This window comes from Aotus nancymaae, unplaced genomic scaffold (genome assembly GCF_030222135.1).
Source record: "Aotus nancymaae isolate 86718 unplaced genomic scaffold, 86718_ANA_hifiasm-v0.15.2.pri h1tg000049l, whole genome shotgun sequence".
NCBI classification, from domain to species: Eukaryota; Metazoa; Chordata; class Mammalia; order Primates; family Aotidae; genus Aotus; species Aotus nancymaae.
Window position 1 is genome coordinate 1581278 of NW_026988463.1, and position 26958 is coordinate 1608235.

The window sequence follows — 26958 nt, forward strand, 5'->3', positions numbered from 1 at the left end:
CTGAGCAGAACAGACGAACACACCTCCGAGCTCCCCGGCAGCATAAGGTCTGCCTAAGAGCCTGACCACTCACAAGGTGACCTGAGTAGTCCCCGTCCCCTTCCAAGCATCCTGGCCTCCCCATCCCCTTCCGAGCATCCCAGCTTCCCCGTCCCCTTCTGATTGTCCCAGAGTCCCTAGCTGTGGGGGGTGACCGTTCCCATCAATAGCAGACGTGGCCCAGGCCCCGTGGGACATTTGCTCCGTCGCAGGCCCTTGTGCAAGCCTCACCCGGCACATACAGAATCCTACCCCTCTTGCTACCCAAGGATGGCCTGGTCCTCGGGTCCCTGGCCCTACAGGTCTGGGTGTACTTGCTTCCTCCAGCTACTCGGGTCTTTCCCCTTCCCAGCAATCCTGCGATATCTGCCCTTTCGAGGGCAAGCCTAGAACACGGGGGCGGGGCAGGGGGACACTTGTGGTACCTATGGTCCTAGGGGCAACTGGATGGCTGGGGGCTATGAAGTCCCCAGGGCAGGCAACGGTCCCCCAGCACCCGCCGGCCCCCAGGCCTCGAGGGCCAGCCAGACTCAAAAGCAACAAGCGAGACGATGTGTCTGTCCCATGCCCGGTATCCCTGGCCTCTCCTCTGGGACAGGAAGGTGGGGAGGGGCGGCCGGGGGTGGGCCTGGAGCAGGGCCTCAGAAGCCTCCCGGCCGTTCCCATCAGGAAGCACATCCTGTTGGTGTCTGGCTGCCGTGGCAGGGCCGCTATTTGTTGCAGTTGGCTACGCCCTCCAGCTCACCAAAAACAGTCTCAAAAACAACCATTTCCTCTCTGCTGAGAGCCAGAGAAGGCGAGCTCTGCGCACCCAGGCGTCCCTGTGGCAGGCACTCTGCTTTCCAGGACGGGCCAGCCGCGCTGGAGGCATCTGCACAGGGGCCCAGGCCGCAGAGAGGAGCCGTGAACCCACTCCACGCCAGCCACTCTGCCTGAAGCCTGGAGCCCACGGCGGGCCGGTGCTAAGGAGTGTGTCCCTGGCTCGACTCCCACCGGCCTCCCGAGTGACTCTGCTTTCCACTGCTGCAGGCGAGAAGAGGCACGTGCGGCGCAGCCCGGCCTCCGCTTCCCGGGAGGACGGCGCACTCCTGGCCCTGGGTTCTCGCTGCTGCCCGCCCTCTCCTCCCTGGGATGGGACCCGAAGCGAGTGGCTTCAGCACAGGCCTAGCCCTGCTCCAGGTGCAGGAAGGAGGATAAGGCCGGGCCGTGAGGCGGCTCACCTGGACCATCCCATGGGCCTCTGCCCGCGCCGCCCCGAGGATGAGCGGTGATGTCCTCTAGCCGCCCCTAGCAGCGTCGGCTCTCCCTGGACGTGCGGCAGCGGACTGGGACTTGGCTTTGTCCAGATAAGTGGCGGCACCAGCATCAGCGATGACCATGCAAAGACTAGTGGCCGCGGCCGTGCTGGTGGCCCTGGCCTCACTCATCCTCAACAACGTGGCAGCCTTCACCTCCAACTGGGTGTGCCAGACACTAGAGGATGGGCGCAGGCGCAGCGTGGGGCTGTGGCGGTCCTGCTGGCTGGTGGACCGGGCCCGGGGAGGGCCGAGCCCCGGGGCCAGGGCCGGCCAGGTGGACGCACGTGACTGTGAGGCACTGGGCTGGGGCTCCGAGGCGGCCGGCTTCCAGGAGTCCCGAGGCACCGTCAAACGTAAGTCCACTTGTTTTCCTGTTGCCTTCAATGTGGCTGAGGCTCGAGAGCACACGGGAGACACCAGGCATAGACCTGGTGAGCAGGTGGGGAGGCCTGGCCCCTGCTCTGCTCTGAGCATGGCCTCTGGGCAGGCAGCAAGGGGCACTATGTTTCTCAGGGAATCTGGAACCAAGCCCCACGGCCCCCCAGTGAGTGGCAACCTCACACGCCCCTACAGCTCAGCGCAGAATCTGCTTCTAGCTCTTTTACACAGGAATTCTTCTCAGGCATTTGGGGGACCTCTCTGCCATATGCATAGTTATGGGATGGGTCATTAATCAAATCAAGGAAAGGCATTTTTCCTTGGTTGAAAATAAATAGTATGGCTGGGTGCATTGGCTCACGCCTGTCATCCTAGCACTTTGAGAGGCTGAGGCGGGAGGACTGCTCGAGGCCAAGAGTTCAAGACCAACCTAGCCAACATAGTGAGATCCCCGTCTCTAAAAATAAAAATAAAATATTCTTTCTTTACTCATGAGCAAAATGAAAAAGAAATGAGTAAAATAAACAAGAAGTTTAAAAATATGCGGGTGAGCTCTGGCTTCATTCTCATGGTTGTTGCCGTCTTTGAGGCAGAGAGCGGCAAAAGGAGATCCCAAGGGCTGGGCTTCAGATGGGATGCTGCGAAGCAGATGGACAGGGACAACGCCAGGACGCTTGGAAGGGGATGGGGAGGCCGGGATGCTCAGAAGGGGACAGGCAAGACTGGATACTCGGAATGGGACAGGGAGGCCAGGATGCTTGGAAGGGGACGGGGATTCTGGGACAATCAGAAGGGGACGGGGAAGCTGGGATGCTCGGAAGGGGACGGGGAGGCCAGGATGCTTGGAAGGGGACGGGGATTCTGGGACAATCAGAAGGGGACGGGGAAGCTGGGATGCTCGGAAGGGGACAGGGAGGCCAGGATGCTTGGAAGGGGACGGGGACTCTGGGACAATCAAAAGGGGACGGGGAAGATGGGATGCTCGGAAGGGGACGGGGAGGCCAGGATGCTTGGAAGGGGACGGGGATTCTGGGACAATCAGAAGGGGACAGGGAAGATGGGATGCTTGGAAGGGGACAGGGAGGCCAGGATGCTCGGAAGGGGACGGGGATTCTGGGACAATCAGAAGGGGATGGGGAAGCTGGGATGCTCGGAAGGGGACAGGGAGGCCAGGATGCTTGGAAGGGGACGGGGACTCTGGGACAATCAAAAGGGGACGGGGAAGATGGGATGCTCGGAAGGGGACGGGGAGGCCAGGATGCTCGGAAGGGGACGGGGATTCTGGGACAATCAGAAGGGGACGGGGAAGCTGGGATGCTCGGAAGGGGACAGGGAGGCCAGAATGCTTGGAAGGGGACGGGGACTCTGGGACAATCAAAAGGGGACGGGGAAGATGGGATGCTCGGAAGGGGACGGGGAGGCCAGGATGCTTGGAAGGGGACGGGGACTCTGGGACAATCAGAAGGGGACGGGGAAGCTGGGATGCTCGGAAGGGGACGGGGAGGCCAGGATGCTTGGAAGGGGACGGGGACTCTGGGACAATCAGAAGGGGACAGGGAAGCTGGGATGCTCGGAAGGGGACGGGGAGGCCAGGATGCTTGGAAGGGGATGGAGATACTTGGAAGGGGATGGGGATGCTTGGAAGGGGACAGGGAGGCCAGGATGCTCGGAAGGGGACGGGGACTCTGGGACAATCAGAAGGGGACGGGGAAGCTGGGATGCTGGGAAGGGGACGGGGAGGCCAGGATGCTTGGAAGGGGACGGGGACTCTGGGACAATCAGAAGGGGACAGGGAAGCTGGGATGCTCGGAAGGGGACGAGGACTCTGGGACAATCAGAAGGGGACGGGGAAGCTGGGATGCTCGGAAGGGGACAGGGAGGCCAGGATGCTTGGAAGGGGACGGGGACTCTGGGACAATCAAAAGGGGACGGGGAAGATGGGATGCTCGGAAGGGGACGGGGAGGCCAGGATGCTCGGAAGGGGACGGGGAGGCCAGGATGCTCGGAAGGGGACGGGGATTCTGGGACAATCAGAAGGGGACGGGGAAGATGGGATGCTTGGAAGGGGACAGGGAGGCCAGGATGCTCGGAAGGGGACGGGGATTCTGGGACAATCAGAAGGGGACGGGGAAGCTGGGATGCTCGGAAGGGGATGGGGAGGCCAGGATGCTTGGAAGGGGACGGGGATTCTGGGACAATCAGAAGGGGACGGGGAAGCTGGGATGCTCGGAAGGGGACAGGGAGGCCAGGATGCTTGGAAGGGGACGGGGACTCTGGGACAATCAAAAGGGGACGGGGAAGATGGGATGCTCGGAAGGGGACGGGGAGGCCAGGATGCTTGGAAGGGGACAGGGACTCTGGGACAATCAAAAGGGGACGGGGAAGATGGGATGCTCGGAAGGGGACGGGGAGGCCAGGATGCTTGGAAGGGGACGGGGATTCTGGGACAATCAGAAGGGGACGGGGAAGATGGGATGCTTGGAAGGGGACAGGGAGGCCAGGATGCTCGGAAGGGGACGGGGATTCTGGGACAATCAGAAGGGGATGGGGAAGCTGGGATGCTCGGAAGGTGACAGGGAGGCCAGGATGCTTGGAAGGGGACGGGGACTCTGGGACAATCAAAAGGGGACGGGGAAGATGGGATGCTCGGAAGAGGACGGGGAGGCCAGGATGCTTGGAAGGGGACGGGGACTCTGGGACAATCAGAAGGGGACAGGGAAGCTGGGATTCTCGGAAGGGGACAGGGAGGCCAGGATGCTTGGAAGGGGATGGAGATACTTGGAAGGGGATGGGGATGCTTGGAAGGGGACAGGGAGGCCAGGATGCTCGGAAGGGGACGGGGACTCTGGGACAATCAGAAGGGGACGGGGAAGCTGGGATGCTCGGAAGGGGATGGGGAGGCCAGGATGCTTGGAAGGGGACGGGGACTCTGGGACAATCAGAAGGGGACAGGGAAGCTGGGATGCTCGGAAGGGGACGAGGACTCTGGGACAATCAGAAGGGGATGAGGAAGCTGGGATGCTCGGAAGGGGACGGGGAGGCCAGGATGCTTGGAAGGGGACACGGACTCTGGGACAATCAGAAGGGGACAGGGAAGCTGGGATGCTCGGAAGGGGACGAGGACTCTGGGACAATCAGAAGGGGATGAGGAAGCTGGGATGCTCGGAAGGGGACGGGGAGGCCAGGATGCTTGGAAGGGGACACGGACTCTGGGACAATCAGAAGGGGACAGGGAAGCTGGGATGCTCGGAAGGGGACGGGGAGGCCAGGATGCTTGGAAGGGGACGGGGATTCTGGGACAATCAGAAGGGGACGGGGAAGATGGGATGCTTGGAAGGGGACAGGGAGGCCAGGATGCTCGGAAGGGGACGGGGATTCTGGGACAATCAGAAGGGGACGGGGAAGCTGGGATGCTCGGAAGGGGATGGGGAGGCCAGGATGCTTGGAAGGGGACGGGGACTCTGGGACAATCAGAAGGGGACAGGGAAGCTGGGATGCTCGGAAGGGGACGAGGACTCTGGGACAATCAGAAGGGGATGAGGAAGCTGGGATGCTCGGAAGGGGACGGGGAGGCCAGGATGCTTGGAAGGGGACACGGACTCTGGGACAATCAGAAGGGGACAGGGAAGCTGGGATGCTCGGAAGGGGACGAGGACTCTGGGACAATCAGAAGGGGATGAGGAAGCTGGGATGCTCGGAAGGGGACGGGGAGGCCAGGATGCTTGGAAGGGGACACGGACTCTGGGACAATCAGAAGGGGACAGGGAAGCTGGGATGCTCGGAAGGGGACGGGGAGGCCAGGATGCTTGGAAGGGGACGGGGATTCTGGGACAATCAGAAGGGGACGGGGAAGATGGGATGCTTGGAAGGGGACAGGGAGGCCAGGATGCTCGGAAGGGGACGGGGATTCTGGGACAATCAGAAGGGGACGGGGAAGCTGGGATGCTCGGAAGGGGATGGGGAGGCCAGGATGCTTGGAAGGGGACGGGGATTCTGGGACAATCAGAAGGGGACGGGGAAGCTGGGATGCTCGGAAGGGGACAGGGAGGCCAGGATGCTTGGAAGGGGACGGGGACTCTGGGACAATCAAAAGGGGACGGGGAAGATGGGATGCTCGGAAGGGGACAGGGAGGCCAGGATGCTCGGAAGGGGACGGGGATTCTGGGACAATCAGAAGGGGACGGGGAAGCTGGGATGCTCGGAAGGGGACAGGGAGGCCAGGATGCTTGGAAGGGGACGGGGACTCTGGGACAATCAAAAGGGGACGGGGAAGATGGGATGCTCGGAAGGGGACGGGGAGGCCAGGATGCTTGGAAGGGGACGGGGACTCTGGGACGATCAGAAGGGGACGGGGAAGCTGGGATGCTCGGAAGGGGACGGGGAGGCCAGGATGCTTGGAAGGGGACGGGGACTCTGGGACAATCAGAAGGGGACAGGGAAGCTGGGATGCTCGGAAGGGGACGGGGAGGCCAGGATGCTTGGAAGGGGATGGAGATACTTGGAAGGGGATGGGGATGCTCAGAAGGGGACGGGGAGGCCAGGATGCTTGGAAGGGGACGGGGACTCTGGGACAATCAGAAGGGGACGGGGAGGCCAGGATGCTTGGAAGGGGATGGAGATACTTGGAAGGGGATGGGGATGCTTGGAAGGGGACAGGGAGGCCAGGATGCTCGGAAGGGGACGGGGACTCTGGGACAATCAGAAGGGGACGGGGAAGATGGGATGCTCGGAAGGGGATGGGGAGGCCAGGATGCTTGGAAAGGGATGGAGATACTTGGAAGGGGATGGGGATGCTTGGAAGGGGACAGGGAGGCCAGGACGCTCGGAAGGTGACGGGGACTCTGGGACAATCAGAAGGGGACGGGGAAGATGGGATGCTCGGAAGGGGATGGGGAGGCCCGGATGCTTGGAAGGGGATGGAGATACTTGGAAGGGGATGGGATGCTTGGAAGGGGACAGGGAGGCCGGGACGCTAGGAAGGGGACGGGGACTCTGGGACAATCAGAAGGGGACGGGGAAGCTGGGATGCTCGGAAGGGGACGGGGACGATGGGATGCTCGGAAGGGGATGGGGAGGCTGGTACGCTCAGAAGGGGACAGGGATGCTGAGTGGTTGCAGAGGAGAGGAAGGCACTAGGAATGATTCCACCACACCGTGGGGTTTGAGTGGCAGGGGTCGGCTGCATAAATAGGAAGGCACTTATGGCCTTCAGGGTCATCTCAACAGTCACAGCATGAGGATGCAAGGTCTCCCAAAGGCCGACTCTAAAACTGCCAGCAAGGTTTTGACTCACAGGTACCCCAAGTGTCCGCTGCAGAGCCTCACAGACTTGGTGTTGGATGTTCCTTCTGCTCTGAAGACAATGCTGGTCTCTGAGAGAACTGGAGCTGAGGCAGTGCCTCTGCTCCAGGCTGCAGAGGGAGTCCCGGAGTCCTGGGGTAACACACCACGTGTGCCTTTATCACATGGCCCCATGCCCAGCCTGCCACACTTGGAACCCTCAGCGGGAACGTCATCCCCATTTCATAGGCAAAGAAACAGGCTTGCAGAAGGCATGTGGCTTGGAGAAGGTCCCACGGGGGAATTCAACTCCTTTCTGTCCACTCAAAGGCCCTTGGCTATGCTGCACAGCCTGGACTGGGCACCTCCTTTCGCGTCCTTCAGCAGCAGGGAGCAACAGCCGTCATTTAAAAAGATCAAAGCCTATGAATAACTTCAAAGTTTCCACCAGCTCTCAGAACTCAGGTGTCTTACGGGAAGCCTGAGACTTGCGTCTCCGCTGAACTCAGGCAAGGCGCCCTTCTTCCAGACTCTGCCTGCTCTGCTGAAGAACAGCCGCAGCCTCGTTGCACTGTGCTGAGCCTCTCTCGGGGACAGTGGCTTTGCAGGCCCTGGAGGTGGGGCCGGGAGCTCACGTGCTTTGGGACCAGCACTGGCATCCAGCCCACAGAGCACTCCCCAAGGGGAGGGGTCTGCCCCTCCCCCAGCCCTCGGCTCCAGCTCTGCATCTCCAGGACTCCTAACTGCTGCCCCTAACACCCACAGGTGGCCTGGGTAGCCCAGTTTCAGGGTAGCTGGAAGCCTTGGCGCCCCTCCCTGTCGCCACCTCTTGCATTCCTCCAGTCGCAGGGCTGCATGAAGTCTGATGCATTCGTCCCATGCCCCTTGCGGTCCACTTGCTGAGGCCTGGTCACCTCAGGCCAGTGGGAAACACAAGTCCCCTTACAGAGCCCCCTGGACTGCCTCCCGCTTACCTGCCCGCCAGCCTGGAGGCTGAGCTGCCTGCGACCACTGCTCCTTCCGGAGCCCTGGTCAGCCCTTTGGACAATACTTAAAACATCCTCCTGCAACTTCTACAGCTCACTTGCCTCAAGCTGCATCCCAAGAACCAGTCTAGGGTTGGGGTGGGGCAAGCCAGGGAAGACAGCGTGCACGACAGGCCGTCTTCGGGGTTTCTGACGTCGCTGAGGCCGGCATGGATGTCTCTGGACAGCTCTGTGCCCTGAGGTCCTGCCCCGTGGAGCGCACGGAGTCAAAATCATCCAGCGTTTGCCACTTGCAAACATCACCAGGGGCCTGCCTGAGGGACGAGGGATGCACCCCAGACATCCTGAACTCTGGTCAGGGCACCCCAGGCTCCTGGACATCCCAAGTGGGCTGGGCCCAGAGCAGAGGGGCCTGGTCTTGACTTCAATCAGGTTCAGGCCCTCCTGTGCCCTTCCCTGTAGCATTCTGTGGCCTGTGGTGAGTGGGACTTTCATTACGGAGCAGGGGCTCTCTTTCCTGTGGGGAGCTCGGGGGACCAGGGAGGCCTGAGGTCCACCTCACATGCCATGTTCAGGGCGGGTCTCACTTTCTGGTCCTCATGTTGTCTCGTTTTGGACGTTTATGTCATCTCTCTGTACTTCGTGCGTTCTGTCAGGCGTCCGAAACAAGGTGGCTCAGGAACAGACGACCGTGCGACTGAATCTCGAGGCAGGTGAGCCTCAGCCCGGTGCTCCCTAAGGAGGTGCCCACCCCTCCCTCCGGTGGCTCTGAGTGTCTCTGTACACCATGCATGCCCCGCCACACATCAAACACGCACGTACGACCCTGCCTGAATACAGACAGATGACAGAGCTCGGCCAGGACCCAGCTGGACCGCGTTCTCACCGACAAGTCAGCTGCTACCACGGAGGGCCACACACAGGCAGCACAGGAACCAGTAAAATGCCTGAACAGGGAGTGCTGTTCTTTCTTCGGGCAGCACTCTTCTGGCAGGCGGGAGCGTAGCTCAGACGGGAAGGCTCGGTCACGAGTGCCTCCTTCCCAGCAGGGCGGTGGGTCTGAGGGTACCCCGTGGTGAGCCACACGCCCTGGGGACTCGGAGGCTGCACAGTGGCTTGTGGGGTGCGGTCGCTGCACAGAGCCCCTGCCATGGCTTGTGGCACAGGGTTGTGCACCTGGAGCTGCCAGGAAGGAAGGCTGGGAGGCCAGGGCTGAGGGTGGGAGGACAGGTCAGGGGTGCGTCTGCTCATTCCCAGCTCCTAGGAGCCTCGGTCACCCAGCTTCGCCACACCAACACCTGCAGCTGTGCCTGGTGCTGGGGCCCACCTTGGTCATGCCCTTCCAGGCTGTGCTGCTCCCCGAGCCGGCCCTGCACCCCTTCCCCTTCATTCTGCTCTTTCCTCCCCTCCAAGGCGGGGCTGGGAATCTGAGCTGCTCCTCTCTCTCGAATAACCTTCTGCATGATATTTTAATGCCTCCCTCGTGCTACGATGTTTAGAGAAGCAGAGGCTTCTGGAAGGAAGTCATTGCCGAGACAGTTAAGAGCGAAGATGGCACAGCACCGTGCCACAGATCCTGCTGGAAGAGGCCTACAGAGCTCACACAAGTCCCTAACGTGTGGACAGGATGCCCTCAGAACGCAGGCCTCACTTCAGTCCTTGCAGGCTGCACTTGCTCACTGGTCAGGGCTGGCTGTGGGGCCGGCGGGAGCAGTCAGGAAGGTCCTACTAGTCGGCCGGGGCAGTGTCTGCCTGAACCCTGTCTCCTGCACGCCCCACCTGCACAGGCCCTGGGGCAGCTGAGGAACCCAGGGCCAAAGTGCTCCACACCTCAGGCCTCAGCAAGCCGCATGGTGCCACACTAAGGCCGAGCGCATCTCTGCCATCCCCTGGCACTTCCAGCACCCCAGGCTTTGCTTTCTGCCAGCACTCTGGACCCATGGTCACCGGTGACCATGCTGAGCCAGGTCCTCACCTGCTGCCAGGCTTTCCTGCTCTCCCTGTGGGAGCCCCTTGGTCACCAGGCCAGCTCTCAGCCCCTGCATCTGTTCTTCTTTTGAGAGCACGTGGCGGGAGTGCCATGGTTTCTAGCTCCGAAGTTACTTTGAAAACAAAAGAACATGAGCTCTCAGTTACGAGGCAGTGAAGCCCACTGGGACATCTGTCTCGCTGTGAGAAAAACGAGTGAGGAGCAGCTGTTGCCGCTTTCGACAGCCTTGTCAGCGGCCCCCGCCCGTCCGTGGGCTGGCCCCGAGCTCGGCTTCCCCCTTGCCAATGGAAGGCTCTTGGTACCACATACAGTACCAGCGGCTCTGACTCCTCAGCAGCCCGAGGCCCTCACGCCCCAGGGTTCTTCCTGCCTCTGCTCTCTGCAGTGTTCTCATGGCCCAGAGGCCTCAGGGCTGCAGGTGCCACCTGGGCCGGAGTGGGCACATTGGAAAAGCCTGGGACCTGGGAAGGACAGCTCCCTCGGTCCCGAGTGACTGGAGGGGACGCTGCGGAGAGAAGCAGCTTGAATGACTTTGGGTAGGACGGGATGGCCCTTGGAGAGGAGTGGTGCACCTCCAGGGATGCTGCAGGCCTAGACAGAGATGACACAGGCACCAGCTCAGCCTGGGGCTGGGGCAGCGCCCAGCCGGAGTTGGGAAGAAAGGCAGTGCCCAGCCCAAGGGCCGGGTGGGAAGTAGAAGCCTCGGCTCTGGAGCTTTGAGGTGATTCTGTGAATCCAGATGGCATTTCAATAAATGTTGAGGTTGAACCATATGGAATTGCTAATCCTGATTATGGTCGTTCCGACGGATACGTCTAACCATATAAACACTCGCCAAGTAAAGCAGCCTGCACCCACCCCACCCCAGCCTTGACACCAGCACACCTGCCCCCGTACACACTTGAACCTCGACAGCCTCCCCTGCCAGGCTGGCTTCCCACAGGCGCGCTCTGAGGAGGCGGCTCGAGGATCTCTCTGTGCTCATCTCTGCCTCCACCCAGGACACGCAGCAGTCACTCTAGACACCGGCGCCCTCAGGGCTCTTGGGAGATTCTGCTGCTTTCCAAGCGATTCTTGTGTTTGTGATGAACGTGTGCAGGCCCTGGGGCACACAGGGACCCACGCCTGAGGGCCGAGGCTGCTTCCCTCCTAGATGCCTGCATCAATTACCTCAAGAGTGCCCTGAAATTTCAAGACAAGCCATTTAAAAAGGTGCGACGGTTTGCCACGACTTAGCTTTGGGAATCTAATTTCCCAAATACTGTTTAATTGAAACAAGGCATGGAGACGACAGGCAGGGGACTCTGTGGGGCTGTGGCTTCATGTGCAGCCCCTGCCTCTGGGCTGAGTGTCTGCTGGCATACACGCCGTCTGCTCTGCAGCACGCTGGGGCCTGGGGTATGGACTGGGAACACACAGCTTCACCACCGCCTCATTTGGGCCTTTGTGTACGGTTTGATTTACGGGAGGACATTTCTCTGCTACAGAAATGCGACGAGCCCCAGTCCCTGAGGGCTGCAAACATTCCTCCCTGTGAGGTTCGCCAACAGAAGGCTCCGTCTTCCCCTGACCACAATTCCGTGTGTCCTGCCCGCCTGGCTCCTGCAACCAGGGTGTGGGCGGGGAACAGAGGAGGCTGGGTGCAGGCCGACCGTGAGTGGCGAAGCAGGCACCGACTTTAGCCACTGAGTGAGGAATCTGTGGCAGGAGATGCACAGGGTGGGGTGCCTGAGGCCCACAGGGTGAGAGGGGAAGGTGGGGGGCACTAATTCAGACCCATGTCCAACCCCCGCCTGGCCCCTTGCTGGTTATGAGGGCACAGATGAGCTGCTTCTTGGGCCCAAGTTCCTAAGCTGCTGGGAGGAGGGAACACCACCATGGACTGCTTGGGGTCAGGAAGCTGACCATGCAGGACAGCAGCCCCCAACAGGGTCTCCAGTCAGGTGGTGCCCTTGTCTTGGATGCTGTGAGTTTGGTGAGCAGCCTGTGAGGCAGACAGGGAAGCCGGCGCCACTGGTGGGGCTTCCCCTCCCCACCTCCAGCCCCATGCCAGCACCTTCAAGGGCCAAGTCAAGCAGAGAGGAACAGCTGTCCCAGGAAGACAGAAACAGCAGAGTAAGGCCTGTCCCTGCGGGGATACGACCACTGCAGCCAGGTCCAGGGGCTGGGATGAACGCTTCTGGTCAGGAAGACATGGGACCCAGGGCTTGCAGGCAAGTGAGAGGGAGGGCACAAGGCTTCCAGAAGGGTCTGCCCAGAGGAGGCATGGCCTGTGCTGACCGCCCTTTCAAAGGCAAACAGTCCACAAAAGAGGCATGGCGGCCAGTGTGGCCTCCAGAGCCCACCTGCGCTCACCACTGCCTCTCTGCTCTTGGCCCACAGTGCAGTTCGACATGATGCGTGCCTGCAACCTGGTGGCCACGGCAGCGCTCGCTGCAGGCCAGCTCACCTTCATCCTGGGGCTGGTGGGCCTGCCCCTGCTGTCACCCGACGCCCCGTGCTGGGAGGAGGCCATGGCCGCTGCGTTCCAACTGGCGAGTAAGTACCCGAACAGGCGGGGCTACCTCGTCCCTGCCCCCTGTGGCCTTCTGGTGTCACGGGAGGGTCCTGGGGCCTTGGATGGCCTTAGGGGAAGCTGCAGGCCGTATCTCTCAATGTGGGGGTATCCTCCCTCTCCATGGACCGCTATAGGCAAGAATGATGAATGACAGAAGCACACCCAGGCCAAGGACCAGCGAGGCTGAGACTACCTGGCTGTGTCTGTCACGCCCTTTTCCACTTTAAACACAGACACAGCACACCAGGCTGAGGTGCTTTGCTTTCCTGAGTCTGTGGGGCTGATCTCAGAGTGGCCCTTGGCCAGCCACATGGGACAGCCTGGATGCTGCATCTTCCTCGGGACTAAGGCAGCCGGGAGGCGGTGAGGAGAGCAGTCCCTGGGCAGAGGCAGCAGGGCCCACACCTGGCCCCACCCTGTGCCCCTTCCCAGCTAACAGGCTTAGAGAACATTAGGCTCAGGGAGGCCAAGGCACGTGCTCTTTATAAACACAGCTTCCTAGGACCCGCCTGGGGTCCACGCAGGCCCCTTCCATGAGCAGGACAAGACAGAGTGAGGAGAACACGCTAGCATGTTCCACAGTGCCCAAGTCGACAGTGAGGTGCCCACACACACACACGCCGTGCCTGGCTCGGACACAGATGCAGATGGCAGGACCATCATGAGGGCCCCGGCTTCCCTGAGACGCTGTGCGAGGAGGGGAGGAGGCCTGGCCTTGTGGGCACTGGGCCATCGCTGCTTGGAGCCTCCTCTCAATGCTCTGGACCCAATACCCTGGGACAGGGCTTGAGAACACCTTGTGTCGCAGAGGGTGACAGTGATGGGGTCGTCGTAAACAACCTGTGGAACGGTCCTGGGGTTTCTAGACAAGTGGTGGAGCCACAGAGGTGTCCAACCACGATCCCAGTGACCCGAGGCGGCTCTGCTGGTCTTTATCCCCACTGCCCCATCTGTGGCTGACTGAGAGGTCTGAGGACTCTGGGCCCTTGTGGCAAGTTCAGGTCTCCTGCTGCTCACTGGGACAGGTCAGCCTGGTGCTCGCAGACAGGGACATGAAGGAAATGAGCATGTCAGTCCACGGCTGAGCGTGGCCAGCACGGAACAGCCCGCACCCTCCTCCTCCTTGGGGCCAGCACGGCGTTCTGAGGTTGCCCTGCACTTCCCACAGCAGAAGTGGCAGGAAGTCCAGAGTGACTCATTCTAGGAATAATGGACCCTTATCTTTCTTAAGAAACACAATTTCCAGAACGAGGCTGACAGGCTGCAGGGGCAGGTATTCCCATGCTGGACAGTGCCCCAGGCAAGTCTGGATGGGGCTCTCTGAGTGCTATTAATAGCATGGTGTGGCCCTAGGCAAGTCACTTCCCCTAGTGGGCAGAGGCGGGAAGGGAGGACACCTCGAGGCTTCCATGGAAAAGCACAGGGCGTGGAGCCCGGGACTGAAGCTGCGTCTTGGCTCCGTCATTATCGACGTAAGGTCGGGCAGTTCACTGAGCTAACGTCAGCCTCTGTGTGCCCAACGTCGAAAAGGGTAATTTCTGCCCCCTACCCAACTGATTGTAAGAACGAATGAGTGACGAGGGACCAAGTATCAACTCTGCCTCCCTGACTCCTGCATGACTGCGAGGAAAACACGAGACTTTCCATGAGGGGCCCAGGCTAGGAAAGCTCCCACAGGGCCCTCTGCTGACCCGAAGGCTATAAAACAGAGAAGTGTTTTTCCTGTCTCACTGAAACACCCAATATCCACCACGTGTGGAGATCGGAAACACCATGGCTTGACGAAGGAAATGGAAGATTTTGAAAATGTAATTGGAAATGCTGGGTCAGAATAAAGATATTTTAGTGGCATAGAGAAGGCAAAAGCAATAGTTTTTGATTCTGAAAATAACTCCTTCAAGTAGGATAACCCAATGGATGGATCACTGCATTTCTTCCTTTTTTTTTTTTTTTTGGGACGGAGTCTCACTGTGTCACCCAGGCTGCAGTGCAGTGGTGCGATCTCTGCTCACTGTAACCTCCGCTTCCCAGGTTCCAGCGATTTTCCAGCCTCAGCCTCCCAAGTGGCTGGGATTACAGGCGCCCGCCACCACGTTCAGCTAGTTTTTGTATTTTTAGTAGAGACAGGGTTTTACCATGCTGGTCAGGCTGGTCTTGAACTCCTGACCTCAGGTGATCCACCTGCCTTGGCCTCCCAAAGTGCTGGGATTAGGGATTACAGACGTGCGCCGCCGCACCCAACTAGATCACTACATCTCTTAACAAATCTCCTTGAAACTCTTGTTTAGAATTATTAGGACTACTGTAGATTTGGCAGGTCAAAAATGATAGCTTACTTCCTGCAAACTCTTATTTCAGGACAAGAGAGTGTTTCCAAATGTATTGAAAAAAAATAAAAAATGGGGGCAAGTACCCTGATGAGCTAAAACCGAGCTATCTTGCAGCAGTCCTAGGGGAACCGGGCTGGAGGTCTTTGGAGGCCTGTCCTGGTCAGGAGGGGTGGTGGTGGGGGAGGGACTGCTCCAGCTTGACCTCTGACAAGTTTGGACCAGGCTCTGTTCAACAGCTGCCAGAAAGGCGGGCACCAGGGTGAGGGCCAGCAGCACGGAGCAGGCCCCTGGCATTCTGGGTGGCTTCTCTTGCCCCCACAGGCTGCCTGGCCCCCTGGGTGTCCAACCATCACCCCCGCAGGTCTGTTTTGCCCAAAAAGGAAATGCATTTTGGCCCTGTTTAGACTTGCTTCATTGACAAACAGGACAGAGAGTAGCTATGTGCCATTCTTCTATCATGCTGCTAATTTTAGAGTCAGTTTTTTTTTTTCCTGTGCTCGAGTCTGTTTTAAACAGCCAGGGAGAGACTGAAGGGCGCCAGGATGTCCTGTCACAGGACAAGGAAACGCCTGCTATTACCTGTTATGCAAGCGAACCTCAATCCCAGGGCTGGGCAGAGATGGGGTGGGCCACAGGGAGAGAAGATGCTCATGAAAGGAAAAGCACACGGAATTATGGGGAGGCTGGAACACCCTGGAAAGCCCGAGTGCAACACACTGATAGGAGGGCTCCTTGTCCGCTCCAGAGAGAGGCGGCACCCCGTGCTTTTGCTGTCACTCCGCTAATGTTTCTGGGCCCAGTGTCATGCTCAGCGTGATGCCAGGGTTTACAAAGGGACCACCCTCCTCATCCCTCAAAGCTCCCTCTTCCCTGCTCTGACCCAGATAGAGCAGCTGAGATGTGTGCGGACCCCACTGTCCCAGCATGGCATCCTCCTCCCTCGGCATCCTCTCCAGAGCTTGCGTTCTGCTCACTCCACAGACCCCTGGTTTTCCCCGCTTCCCCTTACAGTCTTGTTGATTTGTGCAGACAGGCAAAGGCAGAGAGGGAAAGGCGTGTTGACAGGGTCAGGGGAAGTGGCCAATGGAAGGTAAGTTATTCCAGCCTTTGATGGCTACAGCCACGGTGTGACCCTGGTGCCCGATGCCTAAGCAACACAGAGCTGAGGGCGACTTCTGCAGGCAGCCTAGGCCAGGAAGCTCCCTGGCGCTCTGTGGTGCCTCTGCCTGCTCTTGGGTGCTAGGAGGAGGGCAAGGTCCCCTTTTAACAGCATGCCATGGGCCACTCAGGTTCATGAGGTTCGGGGCCTGGTGGCACCTCCGCGTCTCACTGGTGTATGAGAGCACTGTTCTAACTGTATAAACCCTCCTCTGTCTAGATATTCTGTCTAGATGAGGATGCTCCGAGCCCTCAGGTGTTTCCTGGCTGGATCGTTGGCTCGTTCTGCGGGAGCCCAGAGCACGCAGCCTGGGTTCTGCTCCTGGCTCTGCCCCTTGTAAGCCGTGAGTCCCGGGATGAGCCCCCTTCCCCTAGCGTGATCTGTGCAGTGGAGAGTGACTGCTCCAACCCACAGATGTGCTGTAGTCAGCAATGCCCGCAGGTGTGTGTGATCTGTGCAGTGGACAGGGTGACCGCTCCAACCCACAGATGTGCCGTGGTCAGCGATGCCTGCAGGTGTGTGTGATCTGTGCAGTGGACAGAGTGACCGCTCCAATCCACAGATGTGCTGTGGTCAGCAATGCCCACAGGTATTATTCAAACATCTCTCTGAAGCCCTGCTGGGTAACATGCATGCTGAAAAGCTTCAGGCCCAAAGCGCATCCCACATGCAGCACCTGCACTCCTCACTCAGGCCTGTCCCCCTCTGGGTGGGCAAACTGTCCTCTTGGCAAGGACCTGCCAGGATCCATTCCTGGAGCAGGCCCCTCCCTGCCTGTGGCTCTGGCTTTCACGCAGTGCCTGGGCCTCAGGCTGTGCTGTCCTGAGTCTGGCCTGCAGATAATTCTTTCTGGTGGGTGGATCTAGTGGCCCCGCAGAGCTCTGTATTTGGGATGAGTTATATCTTCACAGGGCAACTCCTCAGCCATCACTGGAGCCCCAGGGCAGCTGTGCTGTCTCACTGGGGCCAGCAGGAGGAGGTCGTGGCCACACACTGGGGTTGAGCCAGGGAAGTCACTGCCGTCCCGAGTCGGTGCTCACGTGGCACTCTCTGCAGCCATGTGGGGACCTATGGCATCTTTGCTGTCAGTATGCTGGGCTTAGCAGGGTCTCCCCTTAGTCTTGGTGCCCAGAGAGATGGGTGTGACGGTGAAGCCTTCTTGCCTGCCTCTTTCCTGAAACAATTCCTCTTCCCCCACCTTCATTACCTTGTAATTCGTATAACTGGCTTCTGATCCCTTTTAGAAAATGGTGGCACGTAACCCCAAATTCCCCGAACTGGACATCAAGGGCACCAGAAGGACACTAGAAGGTGCACCCTGGACAGCACTGATCTGTCCCGATACCCCGTGACGTGCTGAGAAGCTGACTTGTAGAAGTCAACTGTTTGTGTTTTATTCTGAACCACTTTCAAAATACCATTTAGGTTTTCCTGGAGATGCTGATTTTATCAGTCCTTAAATTGTCAGCAGGGTCGATACTCACTGATCTGGAATCTTGCTCGCTAGTCAGAAAGTCTGCTGTTTTCTTAGACTTGGGGATCTTCTCATGGAAGTATACATGTTTTTGTTATTTACAATAACCTGGCTCTTTGCTTGGTCTGGATTATTTATTTAGGTGAGACAGGGTCTCACTCTAATGCACAGCCTGGAGTGTAGTGGTGTGATCTCAGTTCAATACAACTTCCACCTTGAGGGGTTCAAGTGATTCTCCTGCCTCAGCCTCCCGAGTAGCTGGTATTACAGGTGTGAGCCACCATGCCAGCTAATTTTTGTATTTTTGGTAGAGATGGGGTTTCACCCTGTTGGTCAGGCTGGTCTCTAACTCCTGACCTCAGGTGATCCACCCACCTTGGCCTCCCAAAGTGTAGGGATTACAGGCGTGAGCCACTGTGCCTGACAAATAATCTATTTATTTATTAAAGCATAGATGGGGTCTTGCCATGTTGCCCAGGCTGGTCTCACACTCCTGGGCTCAAGTGATCCTTCTCCCTCAGCCTCTCAAAGTGCTGGGATGAAGGTGTGGGCCACTGCACCCAGCCTGGTCTGGATAACTCACTTTCCTGTCTTTTGTACCCACTCCCCAGGGATCAGTTTATGTCCCCTTCGTCTCTTCTTTCCCTTCCACCTTCGGCTGCTGAGAGCTTCAGAGCCTCTCATTCTTCCCTCCCAGGGCCTCTCCCTCTAGAGAGGATTGTTTGGGTCACTATCATCTTGCTGCTCACAGATGGGAGATGCCAGCCCCAGCAGGGCCTTGAGGTAGCCATGCACAGGTTCTCTTTTGAGCCAACTGCACCTGGTTTGCTAGCTCTGCAGCTGTATGAAGAGCGTCAGGGGTCAGGCCTGGGGTCTTTTCACTCTGCCACCTGCGTGCATGTGTGACAGCCGTTCCAAAAGGAAGGCCTGTTTTGGGAGCTGAAGCCCCAAGAACCTGCAGGAAGGAAAGGAGAGGGGAAAGAGCTGGCTGGGCCATGGAGCTGTAATTCACACCGTGTGGGCAGCTCACAGGAAGAGGCTGTTTGCTTTGGCAACACGACTTCATGAAATGGAATTGATTCCATGTGCAGAATTTCGTGTTTGCTAACACTCTTCCCTTACGTTTGTTTCTAGACAAACTGATGAACATCTTTGAAAAGGTTTGGGAGAAAAGTCTTCAGGAAACAGGACATGAGGAGAGAGGGAATGTTAATATAGACGTGGGAGAAATAGAAACTTGCAAATTGAGGGCCGGCCTCAGCCCTCCCTGCTCTGTCTCCTTCCACCCCTTCCTATCACCCCCAGGTAGAGACGGTGGAGAGGATGGAAGTAGAAGGCTGACTTTATTTCAGAAGAACATCCACAGCACAGTGCGATCACACGGCTGACTTAGTCGCCTTCTTAGCAACGCCTGGAGGCCAGGGTTAGAGCTGTGCAGTGAGGTGCGCGGCTACAGGTGCCTCTGCGTTTCCGTGTTTTCCTTGGCTTTTTTTTTCTTTTATTATTTCCTTTGCATGGTTTCATTGCAAATTTCCTTGGCTTTTTACTGTGGACACATGGAACACATAGAAGGTTCCCTCATGCCAGGCCTGTTTGGGATGTAGACCTTTCTCCGTCGGGGCAGGATCTGGACCACCGTCCTCCACAGGAGCCACCCGGCACTCTCCAGCAGTGATGCCCCTGCTTGCTCCTGGGTGCTAGGATGAGGGCAAGGTCCCCTTTTCACAGCATGTCGTGGGCCACTCAGGTTCATGAGGTTCGGGGCCTGGGCCCAGGGCCTGGTGGCGCCTCCGCGTCTCAGTGGTGTGTGAGAGCACTGCTCTAACCGTGTAAACCCTCCTCTGTCTAGATGTGCTCGAAACAGAACCAAAGCCAATGCTGGTCATCACACAGAAGTAATGTAAACGTAAAATTTTCCACACAAGGTGCAGACCTAGAACTTTCCCTGCTGCTTCTCTGGTGATACAAATGCCAAGTAAGGTCCCGCCTTGGAGCTGTACCATCACTGAGTGAAGCATGGCACCCAGAAAGCGGCTCCAGACACACCCCGGGCACTTGTCACTAGATTTCCAAGAAACAGTTTTCTAGACTCATGACGAAAGGGGTGGGGCCTGCCCTGCTCCCTCCTGGTTTGGGACCGTCCCTGCCTGTTAGGCTTGCTGTTTACACCTCATCTGTCGCCTTGATCACTTTTCCACTTGCACTTTTAGGATGTGCGGGCCATGTCCAGGTCATGCGTGCACATGTGAACTCACACTTCTTTAATCACTTTATCTACATCCTGACTGTTTTCTTTCTTTTTTTTTTTTTTTTTTTTGAGACAGGGTCTCCGTCGCCAGGTCACCAGGCTGGAGTGCAATGCCGTGATCTCAGCTCACTGCAACCTCCACCTCCCAGGTTCAAGAGATTCTCCTGCCTCAGCCTCCTGAGTAGCTGGGATTACAAGTGCCTGCCACCAGGCCCAGCTATTTTTGTATTTTTAGTAGAGACGGGGTTTCACCATCTTGGCCAGGATGGTCTCGATCTCCTGACCTCGAGGTCCACCTGCCTCAGCCTCCCAAAGTGCTGGGATTACAGGTGTGAGGCACCGCGCCTGGCCAGTCCTGAGTGTTTTCTTTCTCTTCTTCTTTTTGTCTCCCAGGCTGACTGCAGTGATGCGATCACGGCTCACTGTAGGTTCCACCTCCTGGGCTCGGCCTCTTGAATAGCTGAGACTACAGGTGCGCACCACCACGCCTAGCGAATTTCTTATAGAGGCGGGGTCTTGCTATGTTGCCCAGGCTGGTCTCAAACTCCTGGGCTCAAGCAATCTGTCCACCTTGGCCTCCCAAAGTACTGGGATTACAGGCATGGGCCATGGGCCACAGCCCCCAGCCCCTCTGTCTTATATATTTTAAAATAGTGTTATTGGGAGCAGACAAACGCTCTGAGCCCTGAGCTTGTGTTTATAGTAAGCAACACAGCCAACCATGGGTGGGGAGGTAATGCATGGATTAGAATGGTCAACCCATTCTAATGCTCTAAACGGAGCATTTTCAAAAGCCATGACACTGATCTTAAGAAAGTAAGTAAAACTCCTTTGTTACAAACAGCACTTAAGAAAATAAGTAATAATAGCCTGGAAGCGGTGGCTCACACCTGTAGTCCCAGCACTTTGGAAGGCCCTGGCGGATTGATCACCAGGTCAAGAGATTGAGACCATCCTGGCCAAGATAGTGAAACCCTGTCTCTACTAAAAATATAAAAATTAGCTGGGTGTGGTGGCACACGCCTATAGTCCCACCTACTCAGGAGGCTAAGACAGGAGAATTGCTTGAACCTGGGAGGTGGAGGTTGCAGCGAGGTGAGATCGCGCCCCTGCACTCCAGCCTGGCAAAAGAGCAAGACTCCATCTCAAAAAAAAAAAAAAAGATGTAACAATAACAGTTCAGGAAGCAGCCAGTGATGCTGGCCAGTGCTAGGCAGGCAGAGGGGCCTCCCAGGGGGCTTTGAGGGACCCAGCATTTCAGGGCTGGGAGGTTCCACACTGCTAGAGGGTCCTGCAGGCTGCCTGGGGCAGGACGCCGGCTGAGTGCTGCCTACCTACTCTGTGATCTGCTCCATGGTTTAGTCTTCCCGCCTTTAGAGTCTGGAGAAACTTCCCCACACACTTGACCCTCCAGATGGGGCAAGGCCCTGCCAAATGCCACCCTCTGGGGACACAGAGATGAATGACTTCCCTGTCTCTCCAAGAGGAACGCCAGTTCCCCAAGGACAAGTCAAGAATGCCCTAGCCACCTCTGTGTGGTGATGCTAACCCTAGTGTGGTCCCTGGCATGTGAGTGGAGGCGGAACAGGTCTGCCGAGTCCAGGGCCATGTAGCCGATGCCAGTGGGTCCTGGGGAATCACGGTGCCCCTCCATGAGCATCAAAGGCACCAGTGTAGTGGCATCTACGCCATATGGCCAAAGGGTCCTGTCCTTCTGAAGGCTGTTGGTCACTAAAATGCCAAGGCTTCTGTCCCTCCTCCCTTCCCTCAGGTCCACACTGCATTCTGTTCTGTTTCATGTCTACTTTGATTTTCTCTAATGATTCACTCAACAAGTAATTGTGGAGAGGCTTCTGGGAGGCTGTGGTCAATGGTGGGGCCACCTCAGGCCCCAGGGAGCCTGCCCTATGGAGGGGGAGAGTGGACAGGGCCACTAATGGGTAAAGACACAATGACCGCAGCTGGAGGGGCCAGGTGCGACTCTAAGCTGATGCTTGAAGGATCAGAAGCATGAGGGGCCCCTCCTCCCCAGGGCCAGTCAAGCCGGGGACAGTGGTGTGAGGAAAAGCCCAGAGCAGGTGGACCCGCATCTCAGAGAGGTGGAAAGGGCCAACGTGGCCGCAGGGTGGCAGAAAGGGGCAGCCACAAGTGTTGGGGGGATCCTAAGGCGACAGGAACCCCAAGGGCGCCAAGTGTGGGGCTGCCAGTTTCATAAAGATCGGGGTGCAGTGGTGGAGGGAGGGCCACCTGCATTAATGTCCTTGGCAAGCTCACCCGGCACAGCTGCAGACACCTTGAAACGTCCAGCACGTCCCTCACCGTCAAACCCAACTTCAGGATGTGCTTGTTCATGGAGGAGCCTAAAATCAGTGGCACTTCAATCTTCTACTGTTTTGTTGGGAGCTGCGAACACAAAGGAGGCCACGTACACGCGTGTGGTCTGGCACACCCAGCAAGGTCCGCTCTGCGGGGCCTCCTCCTGGGCTGGTGGCCCCATGTTTCCTTATCGTTTTCTTCCCGAGGTTTTCTTAGAAAGCTGCTGTGGAGCTGAGCTGTGCACTCAGAAGCCTCCCGAGTGTGTCCCTCGTGACGTCCCCGGGCCTCTCTCTGGTGACATGTGGTCAGGCCGTCCCCCTGCCAGCCCTTCCTGTCCTCTGGACAGCTGTCCACCGCTGCGCTCTCCAGAGCGCATCTCCCCCTGGGGTGCGCGCTCTGGGGGTAGCTGACCCGGGGCCTCGGCCATGCCGAGTTGCATCCACTTGCCATCCTGGGAGTGGCGCTGCAGGTCCCAGGGCATCAGCGGTTTCCAGAGCAGCTGGCGTCAGCGTGGTCCCGGGCAAGCGCAGCCCCTCTGCTGTGCCAGTCAGTGCTCTCTCCTTTTCTTGTTTTTCTCAGTCCAGGGAGCAAGTGCATCTTGGTCCATTCCAAAAGCCTTAGGGTGAGCCCTCTGGACTGCGTTCTCATCACTCACACGCCTCCAGTGAACACTTCTTCAGTGACGGTACCTCCAGGTCCCCTCTGTAGGCATCAGTGATGGAAACTGACCCCCACAGCAACAAGAGACCGTGAGGGAGGCTGACCCTGGAAGCCAGGGGCCCAGTCCCTTTGCACTGTTTCATTCGGACGAATGCTGTTGTGGAAGTGGAGGCCACATAGATTTTAAACACGTTTCTGTAACACCCGCAAGTTGAAAGGAACCATGGTAACAGGGAGAAACAGGCTGTGGCCACAGCGGGCTGGAGCCTGATGAAGGCCAGCTGCTGCCGGCATAACCTCCTCTCGCCCTCGAGGGTCTAGGGGCTTGTGTCGTCCCCCTGCTGGGCCAGGACTCTCCCCAAGGCTCCCACTACCCCTGCCAAGAGCGCCCCACCCCACCCACTTGCCTCTGTCCCAGGTGTCCTGAGCTCTCCATTGTGCCTGCCCTGCCTCCCGGGCTGCCTCCTCTGAGCCCTGACATGGCACAACCCACTACCCACCAGCAGAAAGTGCCAGACACCGTGAAGACGAGAAGACACTATTCAAAGTGCTGTCATTTTCATCACACACAACACAGGCTCATTCCTCCATCCCAGTAACGCAAGCGTCCATACCACACAATCACGAGCAGAGGGCACATTTAGCACTAGTAGAAATGCCAGAAGTTTCCTCTGTCACTATGCATTACAAATAGAATGCTTTTTTTTTGAGACGGAGTCTTGTTCTTTCGCCCAGGTTGGAGTGCAGTGGCGCGATTTCGGCTCACCGCAACCTCTGTCTCCTGGGTTCAATCAGTTATCTGCTTCAGCCTCCCAAATAGTTCGGATTACAGGCGCCCACCACCAGGCCTGGCCAATTTTTTTTTAATTTTTAGTAGGGACGGGGTTTCGCCATCTTGGTCAGGCTGGTCTTGAACTCCTGCCCTCAGGTGATCTGCCCTCTTCGGCCTCTCAAAGTGTTGGGATTAGAGGCGTGAGCCACTGCACCCAGCCTAGAATGCTATTTTTAATAAAACAGAAGTATCCAGGAGCTACCCATGTATAAAAACTCCACAAAGTCTTATAAAGAATGAACACGGAAACCAGTCACTGTCATTTTTTAGGACAAAGTGAAGATACATAAATGCTTCCTCACACTTTCTGGAGGGCACAGTGATGGCGAGATGAGAATGCTTGGGTTTTTAGGAGAAACAAGGCTTGTTACCCATCTCTTGCTCTCTGTCTCTCCTTCCCTGTGTCTCTGTCTGTCTCTGTCTTTGTGTCTCTCTGTGTCTCTGTCTGTCTCTGTTTCTCTCTGTCTCTGTGTCTGTTTCTCTCTCATTCTCTCTCGATGCTGGTCCTTGCTTTGGGGCCACACAGGGCAGTGCATGATTTGGTTTCCTGGGAAATGCAGAGGAAGCGGTTGCGGGTGGAGAGACCAGCGGGAACAGATGCATGGGTGTCAACATGCAGGCCAGGTGGAGGGACAGCAGTGGGGCTTGGTGTGGCCAGAGCCTGGGGAGGGACAAGAGGGGATGGAGAGTTTAATCTGGACCAGTATGAATTACAGAGTCTCTGGCACTTTGGGTACAAGAAACAGACTCACTCAGGTTACTGTAACAGAGAGGGAGGGGTGCTGGGTGGGCAGAGGCAGGGCTGGGGTGGAGGCCAGTTGGAGGCCCCATGGCCTCCTGGACAATCTGTGGCCACATCCCCACGGCTGCAGGGGATGAGGAGGGGCAGCGCCATGTGGACAGCCTCCTGGGCAGCAGGATAGTGGCGGCCTCTCCTCTGTCCCAGAGCCTGTTTCCAGCCAGATTGGGACCCCCAACTCCATCGGTGCTGCCGTATCTACCCAGCCACAGTATCTGGTTATCCTAGTTCGCAGATTCTAGGCATGAAACCCTGATTCTCCTGTTGTAAGAACTAAAAAAGTATTTGGAGCTCCTTAAAGATAAAACCATACAAGTGAAACTGCGGTATCAGCTACTAACTAGATGGGAACAAGCTGCTCCAACTCAGGTGAGCTCACAGCCCACTGCTCCTTCTCTGGTTCCAGGCTCTGGACAGAGAGGGGAAGTCATGGAAGAAAAATATGCTGGGCAAGAGGGAGGGTCTACAATGAGAAGCACTGACTCAGAAGTAGAGGAAGACACCAGCTATGGCCAAGGAGCGCTAGACAAGGCCCTGGCCCCACCTCCGCCCTGCCCGAGCTGCGGACTCCAGGCCATCTCAAGTCCCCAAAGTAAAGGCGAAGAACAAGAAGACTGCCAGGAGCACAGCTGTGGGTGCGGTTAGCACCAAAATGACCTGTTTCCTGATTATCTGTCTACTTTCACTTTGAATGAATTAAGCGTTTACAAAAGTCAGAGATGGATTTAACACAAAATTACTGCTGAGTTAGGGGGGCTAGGAAAGGTCCCCCCAAATTGGTGTTGCAAGCGTCAGTGCTGACCTGAAGGAAAGGCCTGACGCCTGGCCAGGTCACAGGAGCAGCATGCTAGGACAGAAGTAAGCAGACACACAGCACCCCTCCACAGTCGCCAGAGCCCAAAGTCCTAAGAGCCCACAGAAGGGCCAGTACAAGGTGGCTCAACACTGGGCGGCCACCCTGTAAAGCAGCCTGTTGACTTTCCCCCGCTCCAGGACAGAGGGTTGGGGAAGGAAGGGAACCCGGCTTCCTCTCAGATAAGGCCTCTCAACCTTCTCTCTCATCTGCAGGTTTTGTCCTGGTCATTGGGCTCGTGACTTTCTACAGAATTGGCCCATACACCAACCTGTCCTGGTCCTGCTACATGAACATTGGTGCCTGCCTTCTGGCTACACTGGCGGCGGCCATGCTCATCTGGAACATTCTCCACAAGAGGGAGGACTGCATGGCGCCCCGGGTGATTGTCATCAGCCGCTCCCTGACGGCGCGCTTTCGCCGTGGGCTGGACAATGACTACGTGGAGTCACCATGCTGAGTCGCCCTTCTCAGGACATCATGGACGTGCATCTGCTATCACGGAACAACCTAGAAACCAACGGACTCCACCACCAAGTCACTTCCCCTGCTTGTGCAGAGGTACAGGATGAGTCTGGGTGACCTCTGTGCCATGCGTGCGAGACAGCTGTGCATTTACCGTTATGTCAATCATATGTCTGTATGTGCCACGGGCCACCCTCGTTCTGCCTCCAGCTTCCCTGGTTAGCACCACGCGGCTCCGCGGCCACATGCGCTTCAGGGTGGAGGCTGGAAGCTGAGACACAGGGAAGGTGGCGTGAGGCTGCCCTGCCCTCCGCTTTGCTTTGGGATTAATTTATTCCGCATCTGCTGAGAGGGGCGCCCCAGCCACGTCTTACACTTCGGTAAAGCAGAACAAGCAGGAAGGTTTTCTTGAAATAGCCGCAGTATTCCTTGAGTGAGTCAGAACCTACAGCCGGATAGCGATGGTGTCAGACAGAATCATGCTCCTGTCTGTTATGCTCAATCCCTTTCCTAAGTTAAATAAATGTAAGCCTCTTAACTCTGTCTATAACTGTGTTCTATCCATCTATACTGCAACATGGGTGAAAAACACTTCAATTCTTCTGTGATTTTGTTGGGGGCTCACATTAAGAGAAGAGTTGAAATGACCTTTTCAAAGACCCTGTAGGCACACACACACGCTGATCCACACTCTGTTCAGCCGAGTCTCAGAAGCCCAAGTCCTTACAGACTCTCTGATCAACAACTTGCAGAATAAAAGGGAAGAAGTCTATTTGCTTAAAAACCCTCAGCCTATCTTTAACCAAATGCTTGGTGGGCTACGAAATGCCTGCATGATGCTGCACAGAGATCAAACAACCCCGTGTCCTAAATCTGTTAAGAGGGGAACAAGCCATAACTCATTGAGTTGGGCAGAAAACATCTAACATCTGCATCTGAGGGGTCAAAACTGGCCTACACCCCCCCAAGAACCCAGAACCCAGAGCTGCCTGGCCACACCACAACCAGGGCTGCAACTACAGTCCTGGCACCTGGCCTGGTGCCTCCTCTGCCTGGGTGCGGCACTGCGTGGCCCCATGGCCACCTGAAGGCAGAGCTCACTGCTGGCATCAGCCGGAAGGAGAAACTGATGGGATGTGCACAGCCAGGGCCGGGCCACCAGGCCAACCCCTGCTAACAGAAACGTTCAGCTTTGCTGCTTCTGGCCTTCCAGAAAGCTGAGGGGATCGGTTCGGATTTTGAGGACCATATTGCACCAGGAATTTTTCTTCAATTGATAAAGACCAAAAAGCAT

At 57.4% G+C, this 26958-nt stretch overlaps 2 protein-coding genes across 3 annotated transcripts in view; one reads left to right on the forward strand and one right to left on the reverse strand.

Moving 5' to 3' along the window:
* The window catches only part of IFT140 (intraflagellar transport 140), a 105985-nt gene that overhangs the window by 24623 nt on the left and 54404 nt on the right, over positions 1-26958 (reverse strand). The gene's annotated exons all lie outside the window — the stretch shown is intronic.
* Positions 805-26214, forward strand: TMEM204 (transmembrane protein 204). Its single transcript, XM_012441811.2, has 3 exons — positions 805-1690; positions 12354-12509; positions 25415-26214. Exons 1-3 carry the CDS (start codon positions 1411-1413, stop codon positions 25657-25659), a joined length of 681 nt encoding a protein of 226 aa, XP_012297234.1. The 5' UTR covers positions 805-1410; the 3' UTR covers positions 25660-26214.